Source organism: Anser brachyrhynchus (assembly GCF_964034855.1).
Source record: "Anser brachyrhynchus genome assembly, chromosome: 11".
NCBI lineage: Eukaryota > Metazoa > Chordata > Aves > Anseriformes > Anatidae > Anser > Anser brachyrhynchus.
Window position 1 is genome coordinate 9,196,460 of NC_137706.1, and position 14,264 is coordinate 9,210,723.

Genomic DNA, 14,264 nt, shown 5'->3' on the forward strand with positions numbered 1-14,264 from the left:
TCAGCCCCTCTGCTATAGCAATCCAGATGCAATCAGTCTGGCACTTTCAAATATTTATGAATCATTGGATTTTTTTTTGAGGTTTGAAGTTGTAGCTTTCATGGAATTTGGTTTGATTAGCTGGAAAGTCAATATTTTCAGTGTGCTGTCTGAGCTGCATTAATTCCAGCCCAGGCAGCAGCAGTAACAGCACTGCAGTGCTAATGGCTCTCTGCCTGCAACAACTGGTGTTTAGGTAATCTGGGATGAGCTTGGAGCATGTGGAGGAGCCTTGGAGAGAAGATGATAAAGCAATCCAGCTCATGGTGTAAATTGGCAGAGGCAGGTAAGGAGAAGGCCTACAGTGATGTTTGGGAATCTGCAAGATGAGACATTGAGGCTGCCTTTCTTTGCATGTCATCTCTTCCAGCACATCCAAACAAGGTGGATTGATCTTTACCAGAATTCCTATTAACTTGTCTTTTTATTTTTTTAAAGAGTACAGCACCTTCAGCAGAGTGAATCAGAACCTCGTGGGACTAGACCTTTATCTTCTTGGTGGATGCAACTATCAATTGATAGGTGAGCAGAGTTATCCTTGTCTTTACAGATGAGGAAGGTAAGCCATAGGGGAATTGTATGATCTCAGCAGAGGCACAAACACAATCCTCTATTCTGTCACTTTATGCCACGACAGTCATTGCCTGAACAGGAGAGCCCACCTCTCCTGCTCACATCTTTAATATTTGTCCTGTTCCAAATGAATTGAACAACTTCCATGCTAATTTGAGATGGATGAACAGGCTGACCAAGAGCATGTAAGCTCTCCGCTGTTCGTGTAGGCTGCAGACAGCTTCCTGTGCTCTCAGGGTGTATAGCTGAGCATCTCTGAGTCACGCATTACAGTGAATGCGTCTGCATCTACCAGGGTTCGGATATTTCAGTGTCTTCCTAGGCACTAAGTGCCTGCAGCGGAGTGTCATGTTCCAAGGCAATTCCTTCACATCCACGCCGTGGTGTATTTCTATCAGATTAGGTTGCCCTAAGATGCCCAGCTGTTTGCACCAGGAAATGTTTATGAGAACTTGTGTGCGACAGGGGGACTGAGGAGGCTGGCTGCTGTGTGTGGATGAGAGCCCTTGTGTGAGGCACAGTGGTGCTCTGTGATGATCGAGTGTGCCGTGGCCAGCACTCCATCCTGGAGGGCAGCCTTAGCTCTGCCAATGAGGCTATGGGGAAATGAGGGCCAAGGCCTCGAGCCTGCTTTCTGCTGGCTCTCTCCATCAGGAGCCTGCTGTGGTGGTGCTAACAGGATTACTGAGTGCTCAGGAATGCAGAGGGTGTTTCAGCTGGAGCCTGCTGCATGCTGCAGGCTTCAAGGTAAGGCCTGTCATATTGCTGCAGTCAAGCTGGGAGCTGACGAAAGGCGTGAATAACTGAGGTGCTGGTGCTGCTCGCAGGCAGGGGTGATCTGAGATCTTGGCCTTAATAGAAAGTGTTGATAACAGGTTCTCTGACATGGTAGCTTAAAGGCAACAAGGGATGCATAAGCTAAAGACTGAACTGACTGTGCCAATAGCATCGCAAACTGTTGGCTTCCAGCACTCAAAATGCAATTTTTGTGGTGAATTTACTTAGCTTATAACTTGTAATCAGCCTCCACTGTGGTGTGTTACCTGTGAGCTGATCTTGACTAAGATCTAGGATGCCCTTTTGGCATGGGCATCCAGGTGGATGACAAGTGATAGCAATCCTGTTTCAAACTTCACGGTCTTTCTGGTACTGTTACGTGTGCGGTAGTAATGATCAAACTGCTGAAGGAGGAAATGCAGTGGCAGGCTGCAGAGCCTCACTTGAATGATATGAAGTTGTCCGATGCTGTGAGTCTCCTTAGCCTGCAGGGTGTGTGCAGAGGGACATGCATCAGCCCATCCTTCAGGAAAGAAACCACAGTAAGTACTGGTAAGAGATGACAGACCCTTGTGGGTCTATGCTGATCATAGAGGTGCTGATGCCTTGGTTTTATGGCTTGATCTTGCTCCAGTCTTTTATGGTGGCTAATAAACACAAGCCAGTTCATCTATTTGCTTTGTCTCCTCCTGTGACCCATCTTTACACGTCAGGAACTTGACCAATTTTAGATTGTTTTACCCTTCGCAATGAGGAGACCTGCTCTGGGGTGACCCTGAGTCACGCTAATTTCAGCTGCGATGCTTTATTTCTGACTTTATTCTGGAGGGACAAGACTGTATTCAATCACGCTCCACGGGGTGCTAAAAGCCCGTGGTCTGGGTGATGCTCTGTGCAATCTGCCTTGTCGATACCCACTGCTCACGTCCACAGCAGTGAAGGGAGTTTTGCCAGATGACTGGATGCTTCTGAACCTGAAGTGCAATGCTGACTCCTTCCCCAGCCTGCCTCTCCTCCTTTCATTTCAAGCATCTGCTTCCCATTCAGGGTTCTTGGAGAGCATTGCAAATGTGTCATACCCTAGGAGATGCACACACAGGGAGTGTGGTGAAGGTTTCCCTTGTTACGTGTGAGGGAAGTGCCATCCTACGAAGGCAGCTGTGGGGGACTGCCATCTAGTCCTCTGCCTTTGCTGTTGGATCGTGTTCCCATTAGTCACCTCTGCAGGAGCCAAATCAATCCATTGCCACTTCTCAGTCTTCCCTGAAATTGGCTGCTGAAAGCAGCTCTTCCGAGGAAAACAAATGCCACTTACTTGGAAGCTCTGCTTTCTTATTCTGGCAGTGAATGAACTCACCTGGAACATCAGGGTTCCTGGAGCTGCAAGGTCTTGTTCCCAGCTCCCTCTTAGATGAACGAAATGCATGGTCAGAGCAGCTGAGACCAGAGGGGAATGCTCAAAGTTTGTGTGGAGGGTGGCTGCAAGCGTCTCTTCCCTGTAGGCTAGAAATTCAGCTTGTTGCAGGGGCTTGGCTGTGGCTTTCCGGAAAGCACCATGCCTGGAAGTGCTGGGTCATTATTTTTGCAAGGGATTTGTGCTTTGTTTTGCTTCCAGTGGCAAGGTTGATTGGAGATCAGAAGTCCTGGTCATGCAGTGACTACAGGTTAAAACGGTGAGAGAAGCAGTAGGGGGAGAGGGGGATCACCTGGCAGCTGGCTATGGACAGACGGGGCTTTGGGCAGCTGGGACAATGTCACGAAATGTGTATGGTGTGCACAGCAGTCAGGCCTAGTATGTGCTTAGCTGTCATCGTTACGTGATGTGCTGCTGGTGTAGGAACACCTTCCTGCTGAAAGCAGCTCTCAGAAGAGGTGGAGAATATGCCAGCTGCAATGAGGTGACAGTGATGCGGTACATAAAGAGCGGCCCGGGAGCGGGAATTTGTGTCCTTCTGATCCTGTTCAGGGCCCTTTGAACTTGGTATTGATTCTGTTTGCAGGCTGCTTGGGGAGGAATGCCCTGGGTACATCCCTGCCTAACACAATGTGCTGATATTTTGCTTCGAACCTAGACACTACTCTCATCAGGTCAAGAACAAGAGGTGCTTAGACCACTTGTGGCATCAATAGCTCTTGATGTGCAAGGTTAGTGAAGCAAGAGTCCCTGAAAACTTGTTTTCTTGTTCTTGGGCAGCTGGTTATTCCTGCTTGAGAGAAAAAACTGGCCTTTGTGTCTGCCTGAAAATAGGATGAAATTCAGACCATTCCTCCAAGCTGTCAAGATCTTATCAGTCTAAGCCTGTCTCCTGAAAGTACCTTAAGTCCTTCCCACCTTCATGTCACCTGCAAATTTAATAAGTTTTCTTTTTGCTCCATCATCCAGGTCAGCAGTGAAACCCTGGACAGAGATGGGCTATGACAGACTCCTACGAAATCCTGTTCTTCAGCAGGTTCTTCCTTTGTATTAGAGGACACTGCTGGTATCAGCCCTCTGCACGTGGCTATCTGAGCAGTTTTATACCTGTCCTGTCATAGTTTCTCTTCAGACCATATTTCCCTAGCTCATGGGAATGGCAGGCAAGGCAGTGTGAAAAGCCTTCCTACAGCTGAGACGTTTGACAGGTACTGCTCTCTGTGCCAAAAGCCTGTTACCCTGTTATAGGAAGAAGATAGATTGGCTTGATGTGATTTGCTCGTGACAAATCCATATTGGCTGCAACTCATCTCCTTGTTATCTCATTGATTTCTTTGGAGGGCTTGGAATTGGGTCCTTGGGGAACAGGGCAATGTACAGGGAAACACGAGCTTCCTATCATACTGGCAATGGCCAGCAATCCCTTGTGAAGTGCCTCTCCTGTTTCCCAAGTTGTTTGTTGCTTCCTAGCACCAAAATGGCACTGGGGTGGTTATCCGTATGCCCTTGATGTGGTTTTGTCACACCCTAGTGGCTACATAGCATGGTGGTCATGGACGCAGTGCTGCTGCAGGCTTCAGGGGACTTTTGGTATTCTTCTGGGAGCTCTGGTCCTGTCATGCAGTGGCCTGGGATTCAGTCCCTACTTGCTTGCAGCATGCCCAGCTATCTCCCTGCAGGCACTGACAGCTCACATCCCAGCTCTTCACACCACCCCTCTGTTCAGTAGCCCTTGGTGTGTTGGCCTGCTGCACCAAGTGGAGGGTGAGCTTGTTTGTGCTTCTCTAGCACCCATTCTCTTCTCCTGTTTTAGAAAGGATGCTGCTGCTCTCCCATTAAGAGGCTTGGCTGTGAAAAGGCAGGATGAGATGCCATTTACCTAGTTCTGGTCCTGTGAGCTCACAGTGAAGGTGTGAGTTGTCTTCCGGCACTGCAGTGATGATGCCAACAAAAATGGCCTCATGGAGTCAGCACCAGTTCCCACCCACTGGGAGGCTTGGCTAAAATTATTTACTCCTGGGGCTGCTTTGGGATCGTTAGTGTTCAACATCTTCATGGGTCTTAGGGTCAGCAGCTGGCTAACAGTACAGCATACAGACCCCAAAGCTGGGGCAGAGGGAATTTGTCACACCTCAGTCACACCTGTGCTGTGGGCTTGAGGCTGTGTGGATCTGGGCTTGGTCCTGTTCCCTCCTGCCTTAGGAAATGGGAGGAGGGCTGTTACCCCATCCCAAACAAGGCATATTGCGCTGTGCGCGCGAGCTGAGCCGCGCTGACTCACTGGTGGGTACAAGCACTGTCACAAGCTCCTTGGTGTTTGTTTCTTTTTTAGAGCTCCCTGAGCTCTGGGGGGGTGACGAAAGCTGCTGCTTTGCAGTGTTTGGGTTATGGGCACTGAAGGAGGCTGTCGTGGCTCAGTTGTGAGACCACTTGTGCACTCAGTAATCTGAAATCGTAGGGCTGCTGACATCAGTGCTAGCACTGAGATGCCCCTTTGGGAATGCTGTGCAGGTGGAAACCTTTTTCCTTGTCATGAGGCAAAGCAGGGGATGGTACAGTGAACTGTGCTCAGGTCTCCTGGCTACTTGTCCCATTCCCTTCCTGTTGGAGAATGCTCTGGTACACCGGGAGTAGGCTTCTGCTCCCTAGGCAGCTCTCTGGGAGCTTGTGTTTGGGCTGGTGGGGAGCTGAAGCTCCTTGGACTTATAAAATCCAGAAATAACCGGAGCTGTGAAAAGTCTGCTTCAAATTCCCATCCACCGATCAGAAGAAAATTGCTGAGTTTGTGCCCTTTCCCTTACAGAAGCAGTGAGCATGTTTTCTGCTTACAGATGTTCACGAAGTCAATGCTGCTGCGATCCCATGTCTTCCTTGCAGAGCTTTTATCTCACCTTTGTCTTGTGCAAGGGATGTAGCTGAATTCTGATTTCCCTCTAATGGGACTCTTGTGCCCTTGCACTTGCCCTCCTCCTCCTCTCACTTTGATCATGCTATCTTTAAATATCCTTCTCCAAAGTGTCTGAGTAGCATCTGGAGTGGATGGAAGACAATATATTTGAACTGGAAAGTTAAATACAGGCTTCTCTCGATGGTCTCTCTACTTGTTCACAACATGCATCTGTCAATTCTCATGTGCTCTCAGGTGAGATTGCACAGATCTGCTGAAGGTTCGAGGGGTTGAACCTGCTGCCTGGTGCTGGCTCAGGACTGTTGTGGGGAGAGGCTGGGGGGCATGGGGACACTGTCAGATGACAGCTGATGAGTGGTACCTGGTGGTGGCTGTGCAGCTAAACAGCCAGTGTCAGAGATCTGCCATACGCATCAGGCTGTGTTTGACCGAGCTGGGCTTCTTCAGGTCATGAAAAAGCCCAGAGATGTGCACAGCTAGCTTTGTCATAAGGGTGTTTGGTAGCAGGAGGTGTGCTGAGAAGCAGGCTGACCCTTGTCTTGGAGCTGGAATTGACTGTATCCGGGGCATGGGGAGCAGCAGGATGGGAGGGAAGGTGAGTGATTCTGTTCTTTAGAGCTTCAGAAATGCAATCAAACCCAGGGCAAAACATCTGGGCTGTCCTTGTTTGGTTTATACTCTTTACCTGTATCTCTGATCAGAAGCAAATCCTGTTCTTCATTCAGCTGGAAACCTAAGATACCTGTCAGTCCAAAGCAGTCTTGAACTCCTTTCCATAAAGGTGGCACTGGTGGTTGATTTCCTCTGGAGATGGCCGTGTGTGTGTAGGGGGTGGTCTTGCAGTCTTGCTGCATGGTGCTCGAAGTAAATGTCAGCAGCTTCAGATCCATGGGGGCAAACCAGGCCTTTGTGGAGGCTTGGTTCCTGGACTTGCTCTGCTGACATGCAGTTTGGTTTCCTTGGTTTTCCTCTCCTCCTTAGCCACCGGAGGGCAGGCAGGAATCCTGTAATTACCAGCCTCTGGGGAAGAAAACCACTGGAATAATTAAAAAGCAATTAATGCTTGCACTGTTGGATCTGCCGTGGCCTTGCTCTTTCCAGTTGCATTCTCTGCTTCTGGTCCCCTCGCCACCTACTTGACTTTGTGGATTTTTCTTTATCATTTGCTTTTCATTTTCATTTGAGCTAGCTGTGAGAGCTGAAGTTGAAGTTCAGATTAAGTTGCAGCTGAGATCTGCTTTGCTGGGGAGATTACGGAGCTGGCTGTGATGTGTTAGCTGCCAGATAGGGTGAGCAAAGCAAAGGCTTTAGCAGGCTGCGACCAGACAGAAGCCTCTTCTTCCTAGGGCTGGAAATGCCACCGTGGGGCCAGATGCTCCTAGGCTCAGGACAGCAGTGGTGTAACTCCTCTAACTTCCATCATGAAACTGGTTGATCCAACCTAAACAGGAGAGCCTTGGTGAGCTGGTGCTCATGGACCAGCCCTGTAAAGCTGTCAGCTCTGGTGGAGTTCCAGGCAGCAGCTGGAGAAGAGCAAAGCCTGATGCCAACGGTGCGTTTTGGTCTGTTGCAGGTCCTGAGTGTAGTAGAGAGAAAAATTGGAGCTTTGAGATATATCTCAGCTTTTTCAATTGCTTGGGTGAGCTCAATTTCTGTAATTACTTCCTCCAGGAAGCTCCCCGGCCGTGTCTGTTGTGCTTGTTGAGGAGATGCATCACCTAAGGATTAAAATGCTGTGAGGTGGGAAGCAAAACAGGCCAGGGCCAGAAGCTGCTGTGGATGGAGAGGTAGGGCACCGGTGAAGGTTGTGCGTACAGTAGGGCTAGTCAGAATACACAGACCATGCTGAGTTCAAATAACTGATGCTGAGTGGCTGCTTCTTCCGCACTGTCAAAAATACCCCAGTTTTTCGTTGAACCCAAGAAATGCAGCTGCAGTTGCCTAGCACAGGTGTGGATGACTGTCCTTCCTCAGTGCCCTGGTAGGAGCTGCAGCACTTTTACTAACCTGATATTTTAAGGGTCTTTACAGAGTAAATAGCTTTCGTCGCTTTATCTGTAGCTGCGTAGCTGGGATTTAAACCAGTGGGTATAACCAGGTTCAGGGTAACCTGCTCCTTCCAGCAACTGAGTATGAGCTGCCCCTGTGCACCTGTTCTTTCAAGGTGGAAGGTCCAGCCTGGTTGTCTGTGACTCAGTGAATGTTTTGAGCAGTTTTCTGATGGCACCATTTCCCAAAGTGTGCTCTCAGAGCTGGGATGCACCGCTCCCCCAGGAGGGAAGGACCTTCTTGCTAGGGTTGGGAGGAGGCTTTCTTGAATGCACTGACCGGAGCTGCAGAAGCCCATTTGCGTGTGTAATTCCGCCAGACCTTTCTCTTACCCTCAACTGCCTGCACTTTGTCCTGCTCTGGACTGGACCCAGTGCTCCATTTTACAGCTGCAGCATCCCTCACCATCATGCCACAGCACTGGGACTGTGTTGTGGCTGCAGTATAACAAAAGCACACAGTAGCACAGCAATGCTGTTCCTTCACCCTGCCCCTCATACAGCTTTTCTTGGCAGCCTGCTGCCAGGTGCTGCTGGCATCCTCCCCTCCAAGCCCTGCTGATGGCAGATCAATCTCCATCCTGCTACCTCCAGGATTTTCTCCTCCTCGCTCTCATTTCCCTGTGTTTCTTCAGGAGAATTTCAACCAAGTCTGTTGTTGCTGGAAGGGCTGCCATGTTCAGAGCTGTAATCTCCCCACCCGACCCGCTCCGAGCTCCCTGTGTCACAGGCACAGCCTCCCTTGCTGTGTGCTTTCAGCTCCAGGACACACAGCAGAAGTACTGCACAGGTTAGCAGGGGGCAAGGTGATCTCTAAAGGCATCTGTGTTGTTGAGATAGTGCTTATCTGCTGGGAGAGAGGGAAGGAGTGAGCAGACCTGACCTCCAGAGCACGAATGAGACTAAAACCTCATGGCTGAATCTCTCATCTGATCTATCAGATATCCCTCCACCTATAAAAAACATGAAAAATCAGTAAATATGATAGTGAGGTACTAGAAAATGCTCAGATGAAAGGTGCGCTAGTAATGGAGAGCGGTAAGAGGGGAGCGTGGTACTGGCAGCCCTGAAGGATGTTATAAATTGGGTCCTGCGTGATGCTGAGCCACTGCCGCAGCATATGGCAACCAGTGTGGGTTGTAAAGTCTGAGCCCTTCGCTGGGTGCCTACTGCCACCCAAAATGGCTCAGAGCCATCTGCTGTGCCTACCCCTCCTCCCACCTCCTGCTGTAGTCATGGCCTGAGTGTGTATTTCCTGCTCAGAGCCTTCGTAAAGCGATTGCGTCCTTCTCTTAGGGTGCAGGAGAGTTTGGAAAGCTGTAAAACCAAATGTTTCATGTGAGCCTTCATGTCAGCAGCATGTTAATGTGTTGGAGATGTTACAGATGCTTCCTGCCCTCCTCATTTGTTTGGCCCCTCCTGAAAGGTGTCAGGGATGCTGAAAAGTAGCAGTCGTGAGAGTTCGTGTCCAGGCTGAAATTCTCTAAAACAACGGACAGCGAATGTTTGTTTAAAATTCCCTTCCACCTAATCTTCACAGATGCTAGTAAGATAAGATTTTTGCAGGGTTACTCAGCAACGAAAAAATATTTGGGTCAAGTTGAGCTGTTTACATTCATCGTGGTTTATCCATCTTGTGGGGAATGAAACTGTTTCTGAAGTTTTTCCCCTTCATTTTATTTTTATCTCCGTGCTTTGTATAAAAGTCTTCTGTGTGAATCACGGATATTATCATTCCAGTCATGATGAAGGCCTTGTGACATCCCCTTGCTGTGGTGGTACATCAGGATGAGTAAGCTGGTTTGGTGCAGTGAAGCCCAGATTGGTGTCTCTCTGCTGTGCTTCCTTGGCTTTCTGGTTCTGAGCACGGTGGCCCCGGTTTGTGAACTGCTGATGGAAATTGCAGTAAGTTTAAGCTCTGTCTTTTAATGAGATGCCCAGTAGCCCCAGGTTTCACACGTGGTTCTTCAGTCTGCATGTGAAAATCCTCTCAGGAGAGCAGACCTGATCTCCACACTCACATTATGCTTTCATGAACTTGGTCTCTTTCTGAGCCTAAGCGAAGGTGCAAATAACAAAATGACTTTCAAAAGTCAGTCTCTGTGTTATATGATTGCAAAGTCCTGATAAAAAGTTGGGGAAAGATTGGCTTTGCTGGTTTTGTGAGAAGCTGAGGTGGGCACCGTGTCTGTGGGGGATGAGTCCTTAAAAAGAAACAGCCCTAGCTGGCTGGTGATCGTCCTCCAGCTTCAGAGGAACACCTCGTGCTTGCTTTCTGATTTGTGGCCTGTGCCCTGGGGACTCGATTGGTCTTGTTGAATTAAAATGTTGGGCTATGGCAAGTTGGAAATGATCGGTCATGGCTGGAGGAGGCCATCCTATCTGTCAGCCTGCCGTGCCCACTGGTTGGGGGAAGCTCTCTGTCCCTGGGCCTCCCTGGAAGTGGAAAGCACAGAGAAAGCATCCTGAAGGCACTGGAGAGGGTGCTGCACCAGCTCCAAGGGCTGCCTGCATAACCAAAGACCTTAGCTGTCACTAAAGCTGGTGGATGTTGCCCCAGCACCCAGGGGGCTGCCTCGTGCGGGGCTCCTGGTGCTGCCGCGGGGCCTTGGCAAGGTGAGGACGGCTCCGAGCACTGCTGGCTGCCGCAGGAGGCGAGAAGCGTGCTGCAGGCACACGAATGAAAAGTAGGTCAGCGGTGGGGAGCAGGTCTCCGTGGGCATTAGCATGCTTGCATGTGTCTGGCAAAGTCGGGGAATGAAAAAAAACACTTTTATCCTCTCCTTTCTCATGCGTGCTGTGGAAGGAAGGAGGGGTCTTCAGGGACAGCAGGCCAGATTCTTCTCTGGAGCAAATCTTTGTAGCTCTGCTGATTTAGTTGGCACTTCCCTGATTAATACCAGTGGAGAAACCAGGCTGGAGTGTTTTGTATGCTTGTAAATAATTGAAGACCATGTGAATACAATGATGTAAGAGAGGATGAGAATAAAGCAGAGACTCCAAAAAAAAAAAGGGGGGGGGGGGAGCGTTCAATGAAGCTTTTATGTGGAAACACATTGGTGTCTTGGCTGCGAGGCACTATGGTTGAGTGTGAGGTTTTTCATCGTAATTACAAGAACCAGAGCTGGAGAGCTGTTGAAACTGCGAAAAATGGCAAGCGCGTGTCAGATGGGGAGAGGGAGGTGGCTGCCAGCTGTTTCCCCCTCCCTGCTGCCTGACAAGGTTTGATAAATATGCATTATTTTTTTTTAATACTAAAAAAGAGGCCTCGTTCTGGGGAGGTGCTAAATTGACAAACCTGGAGATGAAAGTCTTCATTATCTGGGGTGAAGTGGTGACAGCACAAGCCTCCCTCGTGTGCTGGGGGACCCAGTCAATGCTGCGCGAAGAGATGCGACTCGTGGCCAAAATCGCTCCTTCTTAGAGATAGCTTTTGATGGCAGGGGCTGGAGTTTGTAGTTGGGGTTGTCCTGTCCTTCCCCTAATCCGGGCATGCATCAGGGGTTCCTAAAAATGTGTGAGGAGTGGGGCTGCCTCCACTGCCTCTCCTGCTCGCCTGTGTAACGTGGCTGACAGCTCCAACTGCCACTTGCAGGGAGGTGCGAGGGTAGGAAATAATTTGATGTATTTCAGCCTGTCTGCTTGTGTGATTTAGGGACAAGAAATGAGCTGAGCTGGTGCCCTGAGACCTGGAAGCTGCCCGTGGCCACCCCAGGGAGTGCAGAGGGCCACTGATACCTGGGCATGAGCTACAAAGCCTGGAGGCTTCCCTGAAGCTCCTTCGGGAGGAGATGGAGCCCTGAGACCTGGGAGTGGGTCTGCATGTCATGCAGGAGGCTCCTACAGCTTGTTATGTATGAGCTGGTCACCGGTGGAGAGGGGCTGTCCGTGTCGCACCTCCTCAGAAACAGGGAAGAGCAAAATGTGAATACTTGGAGGGACTTAATATTCCTTTCAGAGATTAATGCCCGAGTTCCAGAAGGCTTCAGGTTTGGTTAGAGCCCGTGGGTGGTTTTTTTTCCTCCATCATGGGAAGAAATTAATGTCCCTAATTTCTTGTCCACCTCCTGAGATGCTGAGCAGGACGGAGATGGAGGCAGCTGTGCAGCCCCAGGAGCTGCTGCTGCTCTTTGTGCTCGTGAGCACAGAAGCTGGCTCTGCCCGCTTGCAGGAGCAGCTGCCATTTTGTCTCTCATTCCAGTTCGGCTGTGCAGTGAATTGCTGTGCTTAGCCTCTTGGGGAGGCTTTATATTCGTTCTTCTCTTCTTTGTCCCTGTTGTTAGTGTGAAATAAAAGTCAGAAATGCCCATTTTGCTCTGGGTGTGGGACAATGTAACAGTGGCTGCAGGTGCCCTCCATTTCTTGGACTGTGGGCATGGTTCAACACAAGTCATCTTTATCTAGGGCTTGGACTCTTCTTGCTGTAATATTTATCAGCTAGCAATTTGCTGCCCTGCAGATCCCTTCCTGCTGCAAGATGCTCTGTGTGCTGCCAGGTCTTGGCTCTGCTGGTCCCTGGGGGGGGCAGCCTGCGTGGCACAGGGATGGAGAGGCAGGAGCATTGGCAGTCGAGGTGAGGATGTGCTGGGTGGCAGACACAGCCCAAGCTCGCAGGGATGGATGCCTGAGGGCTGCCGAGGGGGATGGCAGGAGCAGGAGGGCCATGCCTCTGAGGGCAGGGCAGAGCCTCAGGCAGGGGCTAGTTGGGTTCTGCTGGGGGTGAAGGTTTGCCTGTGTTTTGGGGTGAGGTGACAACACCGCCACTGCTGCACCCACCCTGTAACAAAACAGTGGGTATGGAGAATGCTGTGTAAAACAGCAGCGCTGTCCCATGTGGGCAAATAGCAGGAACACACATTTTGGGGAGCCTGTGGGAGGGGGCTGCGATCCCCTCCCGCCTGGGCAGAGGTGCTGTGTCTAAGCACTTGCTTCAGGAGGAAAATGAGAACCGGTGGGGAAATGTCAACCAGCAATTGTTAGAGAACATGATGCTGGAAAAATTTCAACTCTCACCCCACAAACTCATTCCAAAATATATATTAAAGGTTGCCCAGGGAACCTTAATACTTTCAGCAGTGTGACCTTGAGAATTGCCTACAGAGCAAGAAGCTTGCAGGCAATCTCTGCTGCTGGCCACAAATGGTGCCTGCCCTGAGGGACGCCCTTCGTTCCTCACCTTGGTTTCACTTGAATGTGGCTGCTTTTGCCTGAGTTTCAACTGACACCAGGTTTGGTTCACAGACTTAATGCCACTTGTGGGGGGTGGTCTGCTGAGGCACCTGCACAGCACTGAAATATGTTTGTTTCGTAAGCATCCACCAGGGAAACTGAATTTCAAAAACAAGCCAGCCCTGGGGGAGTACTCCTGAAAGGACATCTGAAGCAAATGTTGAGCTCTCTGAAAGGCTTTTTTTTTTTTTTATTGCACTGAGACCTAGGGTGCAAAGCTGCCCATTGCAAGAGCAGCTGTGTTCGTGTGAAGGGAACAGCTAGTCCCTGGGCCAAAGGTTTGCAATCTAATTTAAATACATGAAAATGGAATTGGGTAACTAAATCATCCCGTACCATTCCTCAACCTAGCAAAGACCTGACTTCTTTCTAGGGACCGGAGCAGAGTAGCAGCAGCCTTTCTGCAACTGAAGTACTGGCATTAGGACGTTGCCTTTGGGGAGGGAGCAAAGCAGCAGAAAAAATGCTAAAATAAGACAATCACAAGTTGCAAACCCTTTGTCACATGTTTACATTCACCTCAAGCTTCCCTGAGGCTTGCTGTAGTCCGTGAGCTCCCACGGGACATGTCAGGCTCATTGAGCTGTCACTGGCCAGGGTTAGGGATATGAGGTAGGAGATGAGGGTCTGGCAAGTGGATCCACACAGCCCATTGCTGGCCATAAAAGTGCCACAGGTGGCCAGAAGTCAGGGCCCTGTCTCCTCGTGCACCTGCTTACCTGGGTTGTGGCAGCCAGTAAGGCACAGCTCATGTGCTGCTGAGAGCGCTGGTGGAAAGGGTTAGAAGCTGCAGGAGGAAGGCAAAGCTGTTGCTGAAATAAGCCCCAAATGCTCAAGTGGTGCCTTTTTTCCTGCCTGAGTGTTTCATGGGCACTTGTAAGAGCACTATTCTAAAAAGTGAGATCTCTAATCTATTATTCATCCAGGAAAAGTCATTTCAGAGTAAAATAAAATATTTCCTTTCTCAACCTCATTCTTAATATACTCTTTTCTCCTTTCTCTCTCTCCAACCTTCCCTCCACCCTGCAGGGCTCCGGGGAATGGTATGTATGAAATTATTTTGTAAAATCCAATAAAAATTTTAATCAGGTCAACATCATTACCAGTGAGGAAAGTGATGGAGCTTTCCTGATGGGGGGGGGAAGGTAAAGTGAAAAGCAAGGTAAACATGCAGTTGTAGAAAAAGAGAGCTCTGTGCCTGGACTCCACATGGTCCCTCCTCCCCTCCCATCTCCACAGAGCGCTGTCTTGCTTTCATCCAGACATGCACCAAGTG

The 14,264-nt window shown here is 49.8% G+C and overlaps 1 protein-coding gene across 1 annotated transcript in view; it reads left to right on the forward strand.

Moving 5' to 3' along the window:
- The window catches only part of LOC308176131 (uncharacterized protein), a 132,299-nt gene that overhangs the window by 95,204 nt on the left and 22,831 nt on the right, over nucleotides 1–14,264 (forward strand). The window contains exon 8 of the mRNA XM_080551438.1: nucleotides 478–561. Within this exon, the coding sequence (XP_080407564.1) occupies nucleotides 478–561 (84 nt within the window). The remainder of the gene's footprint in view (nucleotides 1–477; nucleotides 562–14,264) is intronic.